At 38.7% G+C, this 15,974-nt stretch overlaps 3 protein-coding genes across 3 annotated transcripts; 1 reads left to right on the plus strand and 2 right to left on the minus strand.

Annotated features, from left to right (window-relative positions):
* Positions 1–3,343, minus strand: LOC103703970 (60S ribosomal protein L44-like). Its single transcript, XM_008787067.4, has 4 exons — positions 2,933–3,343; positions 775–954; positions 380–454; positions 1–299 (listed from the first exon to the last, which is right to left on the minus strand). Exons 1-4 carry the CDS (start codon positions 3,101–3,103, stop codon positions 240–242), a joined length of 486 nt encoding a protein of 161 aa, XP_008785289.2. The 5' UTR covers positions 3,104–3,343; the 3' UTR covers positions 1–239.
* Positions 3,131–6,956, plus strand: LOC103703971 (40S ribosomal protein S14-like). Its single transcript, XM_008787068.3, has 6 exons — positions 3,131–3,259; positions 4,295–4,414; positions 4,490–4,535; positions 4,790–4,875; positions 5,526–5,655; positions 6,553–6,956. Exons 1-6 carry the CDS (start codon positions 3,257–3,259, stop codon positions 6,618–6,620), a joined length of 453 nt encoding a protein of 150 aa, XP_008785290.2. The 5' UTR covers positions 3,131–3,256; the 3' UTR covers positions 6,621–6,956.
* Positions 6,957–9,323: 2,367 nt separating this feature from the next.
* Positions 9,324–14,299, minus strand: LOC103703972. Its single transcript, XM_008787070.3, has 3 exons — positions 14,106–14,299; positions 13,710–13,820; positions 9,324–9,766 (listed from the first exon to the last, which is right to left on the minus strand). The coding sequence occupies exons 1-3, from the start codon at positions 14,124–14,126 to the stop codon at positions 9,653–9,655; spliced, it is 246 nt and encodes an 81-aa protein (XP_008785292.1). The 5' UTR covers positions 14,127–14,299; the 3' UTR covers positions 9,324–9,652.
* Positions 14,300–15,974: the final 1,675 nt, after the last annotated feature.

Here is a 15,974-nt window from a genome sequence, read left to right on the forward strand (position 1 = left end):
TAACAAAAACAAAGTGCTGATTTAAAGGGTTTGGACCAGCATCAGACTGGTTTTAGCATACTACCTGAATCATTAGAGGCAAGAAGATGACAACCAAGTAGACTTGAAGAACACCGAAGGGTCCATAACAAAAATCAAATGTTGATTTAACGGGTTTAGATCAACATTTCCTTAGAACATATACTCCTGCTACCCAGTCGCAGACAACGAAGTGAAGCAGCTGAAATGATAGAAGCCATCTAGAAGAGAGACGTCCCCTTCCCCTTCTTATCTCCACCAATTTCGAAATGCTTGCATCTCTGCAGGATAAATCCCCAGATTAAAAAAAAAAACATTGAAAGCCACAGATCAGAAGGAAAATGAAAATTATGGAAAAGACCTTTATAGGGTGCTGTGAATAATGCTTGCAACTCTGGCACTGCAGTTTTAGCACAATTTTCTTGGTTGTTTTTGCCTGAAATGGAAAATTCACCATGAATAAATAAAAATTCTTGACTGGGTCCATAAGCAAGGAAAATGAAAAAAAAAAGGGGACACACGAAGCATTCTATCTAAAACTTCAAACATAAGTCCAAATGCAATGATTAAGAATGTTTGAGATCACCAATCAGTGCCTATACCAAACAATGCAAACCAAGAATTGCTCACTATATCAGACAAAAGGGAACAGAACAGAATGGCAGTGAGGTAGTCCATTCGTGATAGCAGGGGCCGATACCCTAAAGAAATTGCATAGTTTAGTGAAATGTATAAGAAAAAACAGATATGGGATACCTTCTTGTGGAAAACAGGCTTTGTCTGACCACCATAACCTGACTGTTTGCGGTCGTAACGACGCTTTCCTTGAGCAGACAGACTATCCTTACCCTTTTTATACTGGGTAACCTTGTGAAGGGTGTGCTTTCGGCATGCCTTATTCTTGCAATAAGTCTTCTTTGTTTTTGGAACGTTCACCTGGAAGGCAAGGTTCATGTCATCTTTTCTCTATAGACCATAGCAGAATAAATGTTGTTTTCAATTTTATTTGAAAATACCAATACCAAACATCAAACAACCTAAAAAAATCAAGTCTATCATTACTTTGGCACATTCAGAAAGGGCAAAAAATTTTCCCCATCCAGATACACAGAGTCCTCTGGGAAGTCTAAATCCAGTCAAAAAATAATACCAAAGAACTTTAGAATCAAACATATTTAGCACCATATTAAAAGTAGAGTTACAACACAACAATGAAATTAAATGAGACAACAAATTAGTGCCATATAAATGACGATATCACACTAAGGACAAGACCGGTACACGAATAATATATAATGCAGCATTAAGAGCTCCCAGCAGAGCTTGTTTTTAAGAAAACACAGATCAACCTAAAGGCTACTGATCTCCATATACAGCTTCTGCACAGAGATTTAGTTATTATCCAACAGCACATGCAGAAACAAGTTTTCTCCTTTATTTCTTTTTTATGATAAAAAAAAATCAGCTAGATCGGTAACTCATGATAAATTATTGTAATTCATTAGTGTCTCACTGTTCTCCTACTTCAGCTTCGACAGTCTTAGCAAATAAACTTTAATTACAAATTCTAAATCCAAATCAAAGTCTAGTTGTCATTTGCATACGTTGCAAAAAAAAAAATGATACGAAAGGAAAAAACAGGTACAAAGCCAACTCAAAGTATCTAGTCAATTCATATAAAAATTCATTCAAGATGATGCAAAGAAGCTCGTTGGAATGGACACTTAACTTAGAAAGCACAGAACAGATCAATATAAGCAACAGTTTTCTCAATAAGGAATTGCAATCAAATTTTATATTACAAAACTGCGCCCAATTGATGTAGAGAGAGGCAGAGCGTACTTGACCATCACCACACGAGGTCAAGCATACAAATAATCATATCAATGTTATCTCAGAAATCAAGCATCATTGGCATGTCCTAAGTATCATCATTTAACAAACAATTGTTACGACTTACGACCGAGACCTGCATTATATTAGAACAAGTGGCTTAAGAGACTGGATGTCCAAATAGGCTGTGAATTATGAAATTTTACACCATATAGAGCCAAAATCAAAAACCGAAGAAAGTGTCAAGTACCTTCTAATTGCTCGATTCTCATAAAAGAGAAACACAGCTATGCATATCGCTATGCATCTTCGGGCATTCATACATAATAAGAGAAGAGTGAACAAGCTTTAATATTCATGCCAAAGTAAAAGTACACAACCATCATTATTAAAAAAAATTATGCAATTGCTTCAGCATACAATGGAAACACTCTCATATTTCTCTAAATGTTACGGCAATTAGCTGCTTTAACAGTCTTTCTTGATTTCCCGAATGACTTGAACACATTCATAACAAACCATCAGTAATAAAAGAAATAAAAAACTGGTTGGCCTCAACAAAGAAACCTCATAAGTCAACCATTTGCCTGAATGTACTTGAGGCCATGCCCTTCCCTTTCGCAATGTTAAGTGAAACCAAATAAGCGATAAAACTACAAATAGTTGTGCTGCCTCCGCTGCTCGATCTCTATGATAATATTTATACCACCTTCCACACATCACCAAATGTAATAATAAATTTCAAAAGCCTAGAAAATCATTCGACGATATCACTTGAAGAAGGATCATCTAAGTTGAGAGTTCGAGGGGGAAGAAAGGAAAGAAAGATCATGCACGGCGTTTCATCCTGGGTCCAAGTCTTTCATGAACTCCCTCATCAGAGAGGTGTCCACAATCGAACCCGGAGATCCAACATAAAGTTCCAAGCATCTGATAGACCCTGGAGCAACAACAAATTTAACCACGAAGAAAGAGATTCCACCGCCAAAACAAAGATCCTTCATCACTCTTCATCAGTTAAGAGCTCGATCGAACGCTAAAAATCCGAGAGTAAGAAAGAGAGAAGTGGGAAGGGCATTACCATCGTTGCAACCCAGTCGACGCTTCTCTCCTCTCCCCTCCCCCTCCCCTCCCAGTCGTTGCGAGCAGCCAATGCTCCGGAAGAGGCGGCCGCGGCAGCCTTATTATTAGGGTTCTGAAAGGAAGCACGTGCGGCGCACGTGAGGTTAAACATGGATATTGGAAAGGGCATCACGGTCCGTCCGCTAGCGATCGAACGGTCGCATCGACCACTCCTCCCGTCCCCTTTTGCAAACGCTAACCTTAAGAAGTGCAAGCCTCCCGATCCAGCGAAATTTCTTCAGCTGAGCGAGCCGGAAAGGGGATAAGCATCGACTCCGCGACCATGGTAATGATCTTCCGAACGCAAAATTTTCTTAGGAGTCACGATCGATTGTTTATTTCTTCTCTCTCTCTCTCTCTCTCTCTCTCTTTTGAATGTCCGAGCGAATAGTAAAATGAGAGATTTGGAGTCATATATATGAGTCTTTTTTTTTCGCAATAATTTGGTTGAAGTGGTTTGGTGGTGTTCTGTTTCGCCCCTTGGAATTTGGTAGTTAATGGGATACGATCTGGGAAATTGTCTGTCATTCATCATCTAAATGGTTTTGTGAGTGAAATCGAGGCTTCTGGAGCTTCTTGGCAAGCTGATTCATAAAGATCATCTACTCAAAGAAAACCACAAATTACCAAATCGAATCCTGTTTACCTCAACAGAGAGCGTTTAGACTGGTACCAAACCCAACCAAAAGAAGAAAAAGATCGAACCCCCTAATAAGAATTTGACAAGAAAAAATAAAAACAATCTTGGCTGTATATGTCTGCAAGAGGTGAGTGAGGATCGCTACAATTTTATTTACAAATTGACATTTTTTCATTTTTTTTTGTGTGGATCTAGGGGGATATCTATGGCATTCGAGTACTGAATTTGGTAACAATAATATAATCTAGTGATGGAACTTTTAAACATTATGACCTGTCTGTCTTGTGATGGATTCAACCATAAGAAAAAATTGCGATCATGTGGGTGTTAAAAACACTTACATAAACTATTTCTGTGGAATAGGGAAATTTGCTAGGTCAAACAACCTATGTTTGCTGCCAGGCCATAATAGCATCTGTTGGCATTGTGTTATCCATATTATGAATGGCTTGCGGATGTCAATTTTGAATTTTGATCTTGCTTTGCTTTCACGTGCATGCGTTTTTTCTCTCCTCCTTTTCTTATCTTGCAAACAAACTTAAGGACCATATTGTTATGGTTTTCAGAAATGTTAGAAGGTTGTTTATTTGATCTTGAGCCAATTTTCCTTGAAACGTTTGATATTTCTTGTATATGTTATGCTCTCACATTTTGACTATTTTGGGATATGCCTTGTCACAGTCAAGAAAAAAGTCCAGGGAGCCCAAAGAGGAGAATGTGACGCTGGGACCTACCGTGCGAGAGGGGGAGCATGTTTTTGGTGTTGCCCACATTTTTGCTTCTTTTAATGATACTTTCATAGTAAGCATTGCATGTCTCTCTTTCACCTTATAAGTTTGCAGCTTCTCGCACACTAAGTTTGTTTTGTAACTGCAGCATGTCACTGATTTATCTGGTAGAGAAACGCTTGTCCGCATTACTGGTATGAAATAATCTTATATAATAAGTCGTTTAATTAATAATTAATTTAATTATATTAGATTCTGGCATGCAACCCATTTCAACATGGAGTTGTTTATTAGATAATTGTAAGTTCCATTCTCATAGCAAATTTCATCTAAAAAGGGTCTCTGTTTGCATTCTGGTATTAGGATTTCATATTGTAGAATTGCAGTATTACAGTCGTTGCTGAGGAGAATTTAAAAGGCTTTGGAATCTAACTAGTCAATCGTGCAGGTGGTATGAAGGTCAAAGCTGATCGTGATGAATCATCTCCATATGCAGCCATGCTTGCTGCACAAGATGTTGCACAACGATGCAAGGTCTGCATGTTAAGCTTCATTTTATTTGTCAAATAAAGTGGACAAACAATAAGCAGGAAAATGAATATGTAATGTTGTGTCTCAAAAATAATTTTTAAAGTTTTCTACAATTATCTGATCAGTCCTTCTGTCGGTTATTATTTATAGGTATGGGTCATTCATGATCTTCAATTTGCTTGTTTTGTCAGCAAAGCGATCCATGTCTTAAGACATTGACTAAATGAATCTGGGGGAAATTGGGTCTAGATCTGACTTAGCCAATGTGGCCAGATTTATTTTGATCAAACCAATATCCAACTACTGAACTAAACGGCTTAGATTGGATTTAATTTGATCCCATGGATCCTCACCTGATTCGCAAACTAGTTTAATATATGTACTGGGAGCCAATCTGTGTTAGATTGTTATGTTCTTACTCAGTTAAAAATGGGTTTATGTTTCTTGGAGACAATTCATTCGCATCTTTAACAATGGAATGGGTGTTTGTTACTTAAGTTCTTTAAGTAGGACAAATGCCTGACTGCATGTGGGTACAAACCACAGATGTTCATTTTATTGGAAGCCTTTGGATGTTCTCTTGTATTCTATCTTTCAATATTAGTTTTCTTAATTATGTCAATTACATGATATTTTACTTTGAATCATTTTAGGAGCTTGGTATAACTGCTTTACATATAAAACTCCGTGCAACTGGTGGAAACAAGACCAAGGCACCTGGCCCTGGTGCTCAATCTGCACTTCGAGCTCTTGCTCGATCCGGAATGAAAATTGGTCGTATTGGTAACCTTCTGCTCCCTTCAAAGTGCTTCATTGTGTTATGTTAAATTTTAGCAAATAATTTTTGTCCTATGTAGACACCAAACCTTCAGTTTTTGGCTAGCTCGACACTTCCCTGAAGAACATTTTTACCACCATCCACTTGATCTTTGTCTATTAGCATAAAAAACACTTCCCATATGTATGAGCAATGATGAAGTGATTTGTCTATTAGTAAATATGTCTGATTTGGGATGTGTGCATGTTAATTAGTGATAAAATGTTTGGGATATAGGCATGAACATATGGTTTAATGCTAGAAACGACAGAGGTTCTCTCTTAGGATTCTGTTTAATTTTCATGTGTTTCTCATGTGTTTTTATGACAAATTATTATGATTTCCCGAATACAACATACATCATCTTGTTCTGGTTTCTGCTCTCACTCCCAAATCTGCTGGTAAAACTGAGACACCAAGCTCCTCACTCAGAAAGCGTAATGGCCCTCATTTTTGGTGGGGCAGGCACCCAGCAAACCCTAGGTCCCAGTAGTCAACTCATCGTCCAGCCAAAGAGATGAGATTTTGTCTCATGGTGAAATATGTCATTTCATTTATGACAGATGAACAGTGACTTGCATGCTTCAAACTGTGTTGTGTTGCCATTAGTTTTGATTATAGAAAACTTACCATCCATTATGTAAGGTGGATGTTTATCTTCCAAAAGCAACATGCATTACAGAATTATTGGTAATAAACCACTATTCCTTTTCTTTTACGAACAAATTATGGTCGGTATATCTTAAATCTCAATAAAGAATTATGCTGGTTTCCTTAAGTTTGTATTTTAGATGTAAAAGCGTGAATCTCGTTAAAGATTAAAAATTTTTCTAATGTTGCATTATCTGTGGATATGCTGACAGAGGATGTGACACCAATCCCGACCGATAGCACCCGCAGAAAGGGTGGGAGAAGAGGGAGGAGGCTGTAGTCATCTCATATGGTTCTTCTGCAACAGCCATTTAGTTTTTGGTAATAGATTTGTAATTTGATGACAGCTGTTTTTGCCATCCATAGGCTCGGATAACGTTAGAAACTTTATTAATGCTTTTCTAGCCTGATCCTTTGTTATGGTAAAGGAGACAAATTGGTGTGTACCATCCAAGAAGTTCATGGAGTTGCTACAATGTTGTTTTGGGGTGCGCTATGCTTCTGCTTTTCTCAGGGATCTTATGCTAGGGTGCAAATAATCAATGATTTCTGCTTGTATTCCTTGTGCAACTATCAAGCTCTGAAATCTGTATGCTGCTGCAGCATTCTTTGTTTTCACCATTTGCGATGAATTGGGAGTGAAGTTTAACTACATATGCGAATGTTCATGGGGTTTACTTGCTGGTCTCGATGGAATAGAGAATTAATATGGGATCTGTTAAGTTTTTGGGCAGTTCTGCTGGCACCCATAGGCCCTGGTCTTGATTCCAGCTGGGAACTCCATAGCAGGGCCGATCCTTCTTTAAGCAGAGAGGCACATAATGGCTAAAAATGCCGGGCGGAGGCTTAGAGGCCAAAGTCTTGGCCTAAGAAATTGGTTCCAGCCTTCAGGGTAGGTAAATAAAGGATAGGAGCGAGAGGGAATGCTTGCTGTGTAACCGTGCTTCAACTCTGTGGACTAGAAGCTCCATGCGAATCAAGACTAGGAGGAACAAGGGGAAATGCTTGTTAAAGCCCAACAGTGAGCGAAGGGTATTAATCTCGGACTGCTTGCTAGATCCCTGTGTAACCAATTTGGCGATAGTTGTTTTCAGTCGCACCCATAGAGAGGTCGATCAATTAAGTTGCGGATTAGGCTGCAAAGGCGTTCATGGGTAGAAAAACAAGAAGAAACCGCGTTGCGGGCAAAATGTTGTAAAGCTCGGGATGGTTATAATTAGGTTTAACTTGCCCCTATTGGCTTGAGATTGCAACCGAGATGCGTAGCGACCGTCCACTGCTTTTACGGTATTCGACCATTTTTCATCTCAGGGATGCTTACTTTTATCAGATGAAATGGATGGAATGAGGTTGTTATGCCACCTGTATTTGTTGTTGTTTCATATTTGGCTTCCCTAATTATTTTCAGGAGCTGCAGCAAATATCGGAGCTTCTAATTTCCATGGTTGCTTGCTTTTGTAAACCGTCCCTTGAGATTGGATCAGATAGTATGACACCATAGATTCGATACTTCTGTCATAGGAGTGCCACTTATTAGTTCATGAAATTCATGTTGCCAAAGTAATCTGGCCGTGCTTTGCCTCGGTTTCGTCTGTTTTATTTGAAACGTCGCGAAGTTTGCCGGCTTTCTTTATGGGGGCTGCTCAACTCCTCAAGTTTTTCAGTTTCCTTGGGAGATTTACTTCCTCTATTTTTTTCGTGCCTCGCTCTAGAAAGTCTTCCCTCGCTGTAGCTAATGTATGATATTTGTACTTATATTGTATGTATGCCGGGCATTTTCTTTTCGTATCAAGAAAACCGCTTCAAAAGAGAAAGCGCAGCTGCCATGGACGCCTTGGATTTGATGGAGATGGTGAGGGATCTTCGCTGGTAGCCCGTCCCAAGCTTAACTTTAGCCCAACCAACGCCAAGCAACGCCCAAAGACATCCTTGCCTTTCTAGTTGAGATAATATTAACTATAAAGCATGCTCAAATATATATAGTTCTATGATGAACCAAATGTCTTCCAAGCTCTCAAAGTTCCCGACTAATATGGCATGTTGATGTCTTTCACTCTCCGTGGGTCTAACATTGAGCATGGATTTCTATCTGATTGTGTTTAGCTATAATACTGTTTTGTTTAAAGCATTTGCAGCATTTGTCAGTTCAACCATGCACAATTGAATAAAGACAACACTTAAAAGATCTTAAAGGACGATTACATGTTCATATCTTATCAAGGCAGCCCTGAACCCTAAACCATTTGCAAATAAGGGTTTAGGGTTTTAGAATAGGTTTTAGGGTTTGATAAGTAGGGTTCGAGGTTTTGATTTAGGGTTTAGGATTTGAAACCTAGGGCTTATGGTTTTAGTTTCAGGGGTTACGGTGTTGGATTTCAAGTTTCTAGTTCAGGGTTTGGGGTTTTGACTCGAGATATTAGAGTTTGCACTTCAGGATTTAGGGTTAGTATTTTCGATCTTTTTTATATAACAAGAAATACATTATCTGTTACTTGTGCTTAGTAGTGGAAAAAGGCTTGCATCCAAATTTATGGATATGGATACAAAGATTCATGAGTTTTCCACTACTCCCTGCTCTAACAAATTTTGAAAGCAGCACAAGGAAAATGTTGATTAAAATAAAGTGTGGCAGATTTTTATAACTAGTTTGTATCAAACACTTTATCGAATTGGAAAAGAGAAATATTGCAAGAAGTACAAGTGTTGAAAGATTAGACAACGAAAAAGAAAATTAGATGCGAACTGCAATGAATGAACCTAGAAGAGAACAAACGCAAAGGTCTTGGCTATGGACATGAACCCATGGTGAAAGTAAAATCCTCTAAAATTGATAACTTTGTTCAAGTTGAGGTGAATGGTAAGATAAAAGCTGCTAGGAACTAGGACAAGTGTACAATTTCAATATATCATTAACAGCCACCGGTATTAGTAAGAAAACATTTTAGATATTCCAAAAGCAGCCATCTGAACAGTGCCTTCTCAGTTCAACAAAAGTGGACCATTGCAACACCATTTTTTAAGTACGAAATATTTGTCATGTCTAGCCAAAAGAAAAAAAAGCTCAGTAAACAGGGGTAAACACTGGCATGATGTGAAAATCCAACTGAAGAGGGGCTTAAACACTGGCATGATGTGAAAATCCAACTGAAGAGTGACTTATAAAATGAATTCAGCCATAACGGATGCAAACTTACCCAAATGAGCCCAGTTTAATGCTAGTATAGATAAATATTGCTGAATCGTTATAGCATAGAAATGGCACACAGACAAATCTTTTGCATTGTCAATTTGTGAAGCACAGGTATGTTTCTGCTACCACCGGCGTGAGCTAAGATATGCAACCACTGGCCCCAATGTCTCATCTACAGCTTTGTTCCACAAGTGCGCTAGATCTGAAGAGTTCTTCTGAAATATGTGTTCTTGAAGCTGCAAGACATTAGGTTCTATTTTATTATCATAATATTATAAAAGCTAAACTCGAAGGTATGGCAAGGTGAGTAAGATCTTTCATCAAGAACATTATGAGACTATAGATTCTGGTAAATGCTAAATATTCATCTAAAGAACCCCTCTATAAGCTCCACTAAAAGGAAATTGTAGACATAATCGATTTGTTCCATAAGCTATATCTATATCTATTACACACATATATATATATATACACACACACACAAAGAGACGGCTAGTGGAGAGATTTCAGGTGCCGTTGGTTACTGAAATTATCTTTCCTGAAGGAAAAAATAAATAAATTTGGATCTCCTACACAGGTTAGCTCAGTTGCTAGTTAGACAGAGAATATATCTAGAATGCAGGAGGCCACCCAATCAGTTGCTGGAAGCCATGGATGCATGAATATTCGTTGTTTCCCTCTCATGGTTTAGAGCCCACATCTCATACATCTATATCTTCCCATGGAAGATTTGGCAGCTCATTTCATGTGCTTAATAGCTACTTTGCCTGGTCAGATGTGAACTGGAGCTCTAGCTTCAAGGGCTGTAACAGTGTGAGCTATCATAATTTAGCATTTTTTTAAAAAATCATCATAGTTTGGCGATCCGGTTGGAGAACAACTTAGCTCTCCAGGTTAATTTCTTTGAGCACTTTGATGTTGTAAGAATTACATTGCGATGTGGATGACCATCTGGTGACTGAGAAAGCCTTTGAAGCTTGAAAGATTTCACCACAGGAAACAACAGGAAAGATTTTGCGTATCTTTATTTTGTTTCTACAGCAACAGTTCTCAGCCTAGATAAAATAAATAAAGATATTATAGGATAACTTCATTCTGCATAACTGCGTTTCCAACAGAGATTGTTGTCTATTTTCTTGGGCAGGACTCTGCCAGATTTAGGCCAGACATTAGTCCACTGACAGCTCCATTTTTGGCAATACATATACATACTTAGCACATTATATAGACACGTGTTTTTTCGTTTTTTTTCATAAATCTCACACTAGAAGAATAAAGAATTCAACACAAAGACCCCTACCAGTTCTGAATTCGCTCGATACCTCTACAAGAGGGGTTCATTTGAAAGAAATCTACCCTGGGTATTTTTAGAGGTGCTTTTTCATTGGGGCTATTGTGTCTGTGTAAACCATTGTTCTGTAGAAGTTCTATCAATAGCCTTTCCTTTCGAGACTTTCTATGATAACTTATGAATAAAAAGTTGGGAGGTTAATTGATGCCCTTTCCAGATAAAGGGAGAAGGCCCTTAGTGTGTAGATATGTCCCTGAAAGAGAATACAGATGTTAAATAATGGAGGCCAAGACACTGTCAGCTTGAGCTGTTTAATTCTAAACCAATAGTGCTTAACTATCATAAAAGAAAAGGAGTCAAATAGAGATTCTAATAGTAATTATATGACCAACCTCATTACATAGATAAAAGTTTTGGCTTGTGAGGCACTACAAGCTAAAGATGAGTGCCAAAAATCAGGGGATGTTAAGGTAGACATGCGACAAAACTAGGAGTAGATGGAATTCAGTATGTAAGAAAATTAAGAATATCACCAACAGAGAACAAATTGAGAGAAAATTGTTCACAACATTGCCTGGAGATCTGCAAGGTCAGCTTGAGATGATCTTGATGACGATGGGATTTTTTTAACACATGTTGCAAGATTGATAAGAAAAGTGAATGGCAGTAGTGAAATGAATTGAAGAAGCTTCTGTTTGAAGAATTTGACAGTGGAGGCAAACTAGTGGTTTCTTGTAGCCAAATAACATTCATAAATGGGTGGCATAAGGCTTTTAGTTAAACAAGTTTATATTTATGTTTAATTGGTCATTTAGTGTTTAATGGGTCACATAAGAATCAAACCCCATAATTTCCAAACCAAAATCCAGTATGGACTGTGAAATGCTAATAAGTTCTAAATCAAGATTCAGTTTCAAATATGAATCTAATTTAAATCCACATATCCAACATTATGCAAAAAAATACTAAATCTGAGGTGCTCCATTGTAGTCCAAAGGAACCCCCAAAATGGCCATCCAATTGATCATATGCCAACGCAGTGATTGACCTTAACATTATGTAGTACCACTGTGCTCACAACCATATCACTGTCATTCACAAGAGCACATATACCGCATCAGCTAGAATCTACCCAGATATGTATCCACAATGGATGCCTTAATCAAACAGCATAGATAACTTTTTTCTGAGAAATGACAGCATAGAAAACTTGTAGAAGTCATTTTTAAGGGCAAAGTTAAATAGATATGCATCAGTACTTGCCCTTGCAACTTGCTCCTGCTAATAACTAAGTGTTTATCTGGCGCGTTCTTCCCAACCATTTTTCCTTCAATCACATACCTTGTATGAGTCCTTAGTGTTTGCTTTGGCGTCTACTATAAATCGCCCATTTCTCATTCTCATTTCCACTTTCTTTGAATCACTCTCTTAACAATCCAAAATCTATGATGGGATGTAGATTGCACCCAATTAAACATACATGTTTGCAAAGTTAGAATCCATAAGATTGTTTCCAGACAATTTTAGAAATCATAATGTGGATAACAATTATTTAATTATCATTTTAAGGGCATAAACTTGTTTCCACATGTCTGCTTGTCCAGGTAAGATGTGCAAGTATTTATTTAAAAGTTAGGGACGGATTAAGCATCATGTAAGGTACATTTGGTGTTGCAGGGAACAATTTCATTGAACCTCTAGGGTGTTATCTCCTCCTAAGAAGATCTTCGCTTTGTGATGGTTGATAAAGCCCTGGTGAAGGCAAAGGATAAACTTTGCAAACATTATGGACAATGGCGGTGGTGTCGAGGGGCTTCTTGGGAATGACAACTTTTTGGAGATTAAAAATGGAATGATCAGTGGTTGCAAAGATCAAATCTACGGAGGTAATTTCCTACAATAATTTGATAATAATTTTGTCCCCCATCCATGTAAAATATTTTACAGAGCCTACGGTTGAGGCCTCAGACTTTTGGAGTGATGGATAGGATATTAAGGGCATAGGATGACCCAATTACTAATTAGATGAGCATCAGAAGAGTTAGGTCTTGCTGGTGATAGTTTTCACTAGGGAATCATATCATAAATGCCTATAGTGTGGTGATTGCTCCAATTAGAAATGCACTGCATTCATTTTATTAACTTGGTTCCCATGTACTATGGGTTTTTATTGCAAATAAGGGGCATAATGCATTGAGAGATGCGTGCAAACACATAAGAATGACTTTAATGTTCACAAGGCATAGCCAACTCAGTTGTGCCCTGTAGTCATATTGCATCATAGGACACCCAAGTACATAAGCCACTCAGTTCTTCATGACCTACAATATCATAAATGCCAGAAAATAGAGTTTCAAGTATGTTCAAGAATCATTACCTCTTCATCATGCGATCATAAAAGGCAGGATATTGCTACTTTGAATGTGACCACTATTTTGACAACAAAACTCGAGATGATTTAACCCTCATTCATATAAGGACCCCTAGGAAGCATCAGTTTACGATTGGTCAGGTTAGGGTTTGTTGTGCATGCTAGAATAAGCCCTGGACTTACCCTCAAGCAAATCTTCAAAATCAGCAAAAGTCTCCAGAATAAGGAACTTACCCTCTCTCCATTTTCAAAGCCCGGGACTAGTTATCAAAATCAACAAAAAATTTATGAAGAGATAATAATGGTCACACATCATGTACTTTAAAAATTCGATCTTCTTCATTCGCTCTCAAGATAAGAGCTAAGGGGAGGAAAATTTTTCATACTTGGAAATAGCATCTAGGCAAAATCACATGATCGAGATAAGCATGAAATGAAGATCCGGACGAAGGAAATTAGATAACTGAATTCATGAGAAAAAATGAAGGGGAACCAAATCAAATCAAATCAAACCTACCTCATATCGAACGGATGCATTATCCGAAAGCGATCTGTATATGCCCCTGCGTTGCTCGAAAACGAGGGCCCCCACGAAAGCACTCCCCAAGACAGCGCCAAGAAGACGCTCCTAAAATCAATATCAGCTCAGTCGAAAAATGATAGAAAAATACAAGGAATATTACAGCCGAATCAGTTCCTATAGTAATTGAGGTCGGCACTCCAATTAAACGGCTATATTGATCAAATTATAAAACAAAGTTTGATTCCAAACATCAAAATCGAAAATTGAAATTTAGCTCCTTTTTTTTCGATTTGAGAGGAAAAGAGGAGCTGATGTTTTCAGCCGAACGAATGAAAGAAAGGGGAAAACAAAATAGATAAAAAAAACGAATAGAATGTGGATGGCACGAACCTGAACAAGGATGCTAATCATCGCTCGCTCGCCGCTGATTACTCTCTCTCTCTCTCTCTCTTGTTGTTCTTTTTAATCGAGAGGAGGAGAAGATTTATTTCTGCTCGCTTTTTGTCTGGTGGGAAGTCGATCGGTTGGGGGTCGGGTCGCCAAGGGTTTCCCCCCGGTCGAGGACGCTTTTGAGGAAATCACGACACTGCCACTCGAGATCAGGACGCATGGACCGTGCCGGGCAAGGCTGGCCAGCTAGTCGTCTGGAAGCCCATCCACATAAATCGCGTTAAGATGCACGTAAATCTCAAACCGACATATGTATTGGCTGGAACCAAAACCAAAAATGTTTGAAAATATAACAACTTAAGTTATATTGAACAAAAAGAAATCAAAATGACGGTTTTTATAAAATCCCTTTTTTACACTAAATGAATGCGCTTGTTTTTTTTTTTTTTTAATTTTGGTCTTATAAAATCCCTTTTGAACTATATATGCATCGTTTTTTTTTGAAGAAAACAATTTATCTTGAATTTACGCACGTATAGAGGGACTAATTTGTCCCGATGTAGTGTCTTTTAATCACAAACAAAACGAAAAACTCAAGTGATAAATATTTTTCCAATAACTAATCCGCTCAGCTAGAATGGAGACGTCCTTTTCCAAGTTTTCATCCCATCGTGCTGGTGATTACCACGATTCTGTGAGTGGAATTTTCAACTAAAATTGCCCTTCCATGCCGTTATTCTTTTCATTCTCTCTACTTCAAATCGATGGTATATGAGTATATCGTGTCATCCCAACTCTCGTCATCTTTCCATCTAGTTCGTGCAATTTGGACCCAGACGTCAAAAACCTGAAAACTTTTGAAATTTTTCTTCTTACGATCGATCCATGGTGCTTGTTGCTGGAATTTGGACCCGGGGGCGACCACTGGGCCAGGAAGGAGGAGCTCCGGTGGGAATCGGCGAACGGCGGTCCGGCAGGACGCGACGTCCTCCGGGAGACCTGCAAGAAGCCGGTGGCCGGGGTTCCCGGCGCCGACCCTCCGATGCTTAAGTCAAAGGGGGCAAGTCTATAAATCGAGAAAAGTAGTCAATATTCAGAGTTTTTTTCATCCCCATTTAAGGCACAAAACATTTCCGCTACTAGCCGATGTGGGACTAAATTCAAGGCCCCTCCCCCCCGCAACATAGCCCCTCCAGCGGGAAGGTTCTTGAGCCTCCGCAGTCCTGAGGGGTAGTCAACGGTGGGAGGAGGCGCCCCCTACCTGGCGCGCCATCTGTTGTGGGGACGGCATTTGGCCAGAGCCTCACACAACAGCATAGCCTACATTAAGCTAGCAGAGAAAGAGGACTGCGTTCCTTCCGAGGTATTGTCCGCTTTGGGCGCTCCGGCCCGCGCGTCCAGTGCAGACGGGGGGAGACCACTGCCCTTTGGCCGGAGCCTCACACAACAGTGCTCAACACAAGAAATTAGTTATATGCTTCGAGGGAGATCATCCCCGAAGATTCTCGAAATTGAGAATGATTTGGTAGAAAACCCGGCATTCATTAACTTGGAAGAGAGAGAACCTTGTACGCAAGACCCTTCTATGACTCAGTAATCATTCGCAATACTAGCTGCTGCCCAGAGCAACTAATCTCTACGTCCGACCACTTCCAGCAACATCAGAGGATTTGTTTTTATATTCGAATCTATCCAAATATAGATATAAATTGGAGCATTCGATTAATATTCGTATCCGTATTCATATTTACCAAAGAAAAATGAATATAGATATGAATAGACAACTAACTTATTTGTGTCCGAATATATGATTCTATTTGTAACCCTACTTAATTTTATATAGCATTTATGAATTTTTTAAACAAATAA

This window comes from Phoenix dactylifera, chromosome 5 (genome assembly GCF_009389715.1).
Source record: "Phoenix dactylifera cultivar Barhee BC4 chromosome 5, palm_55x_up_171113_PBpolish2nd_filt_p, whole genome shotgun sequence".
In the NCBI taxonomy this organism is placed as follows: Eukaryota; Viridiplantae; Streptophyta; class Magnoliopsida; order Arecales; family Arecaceae; genus Phoenix; species Phoenix dactylifera.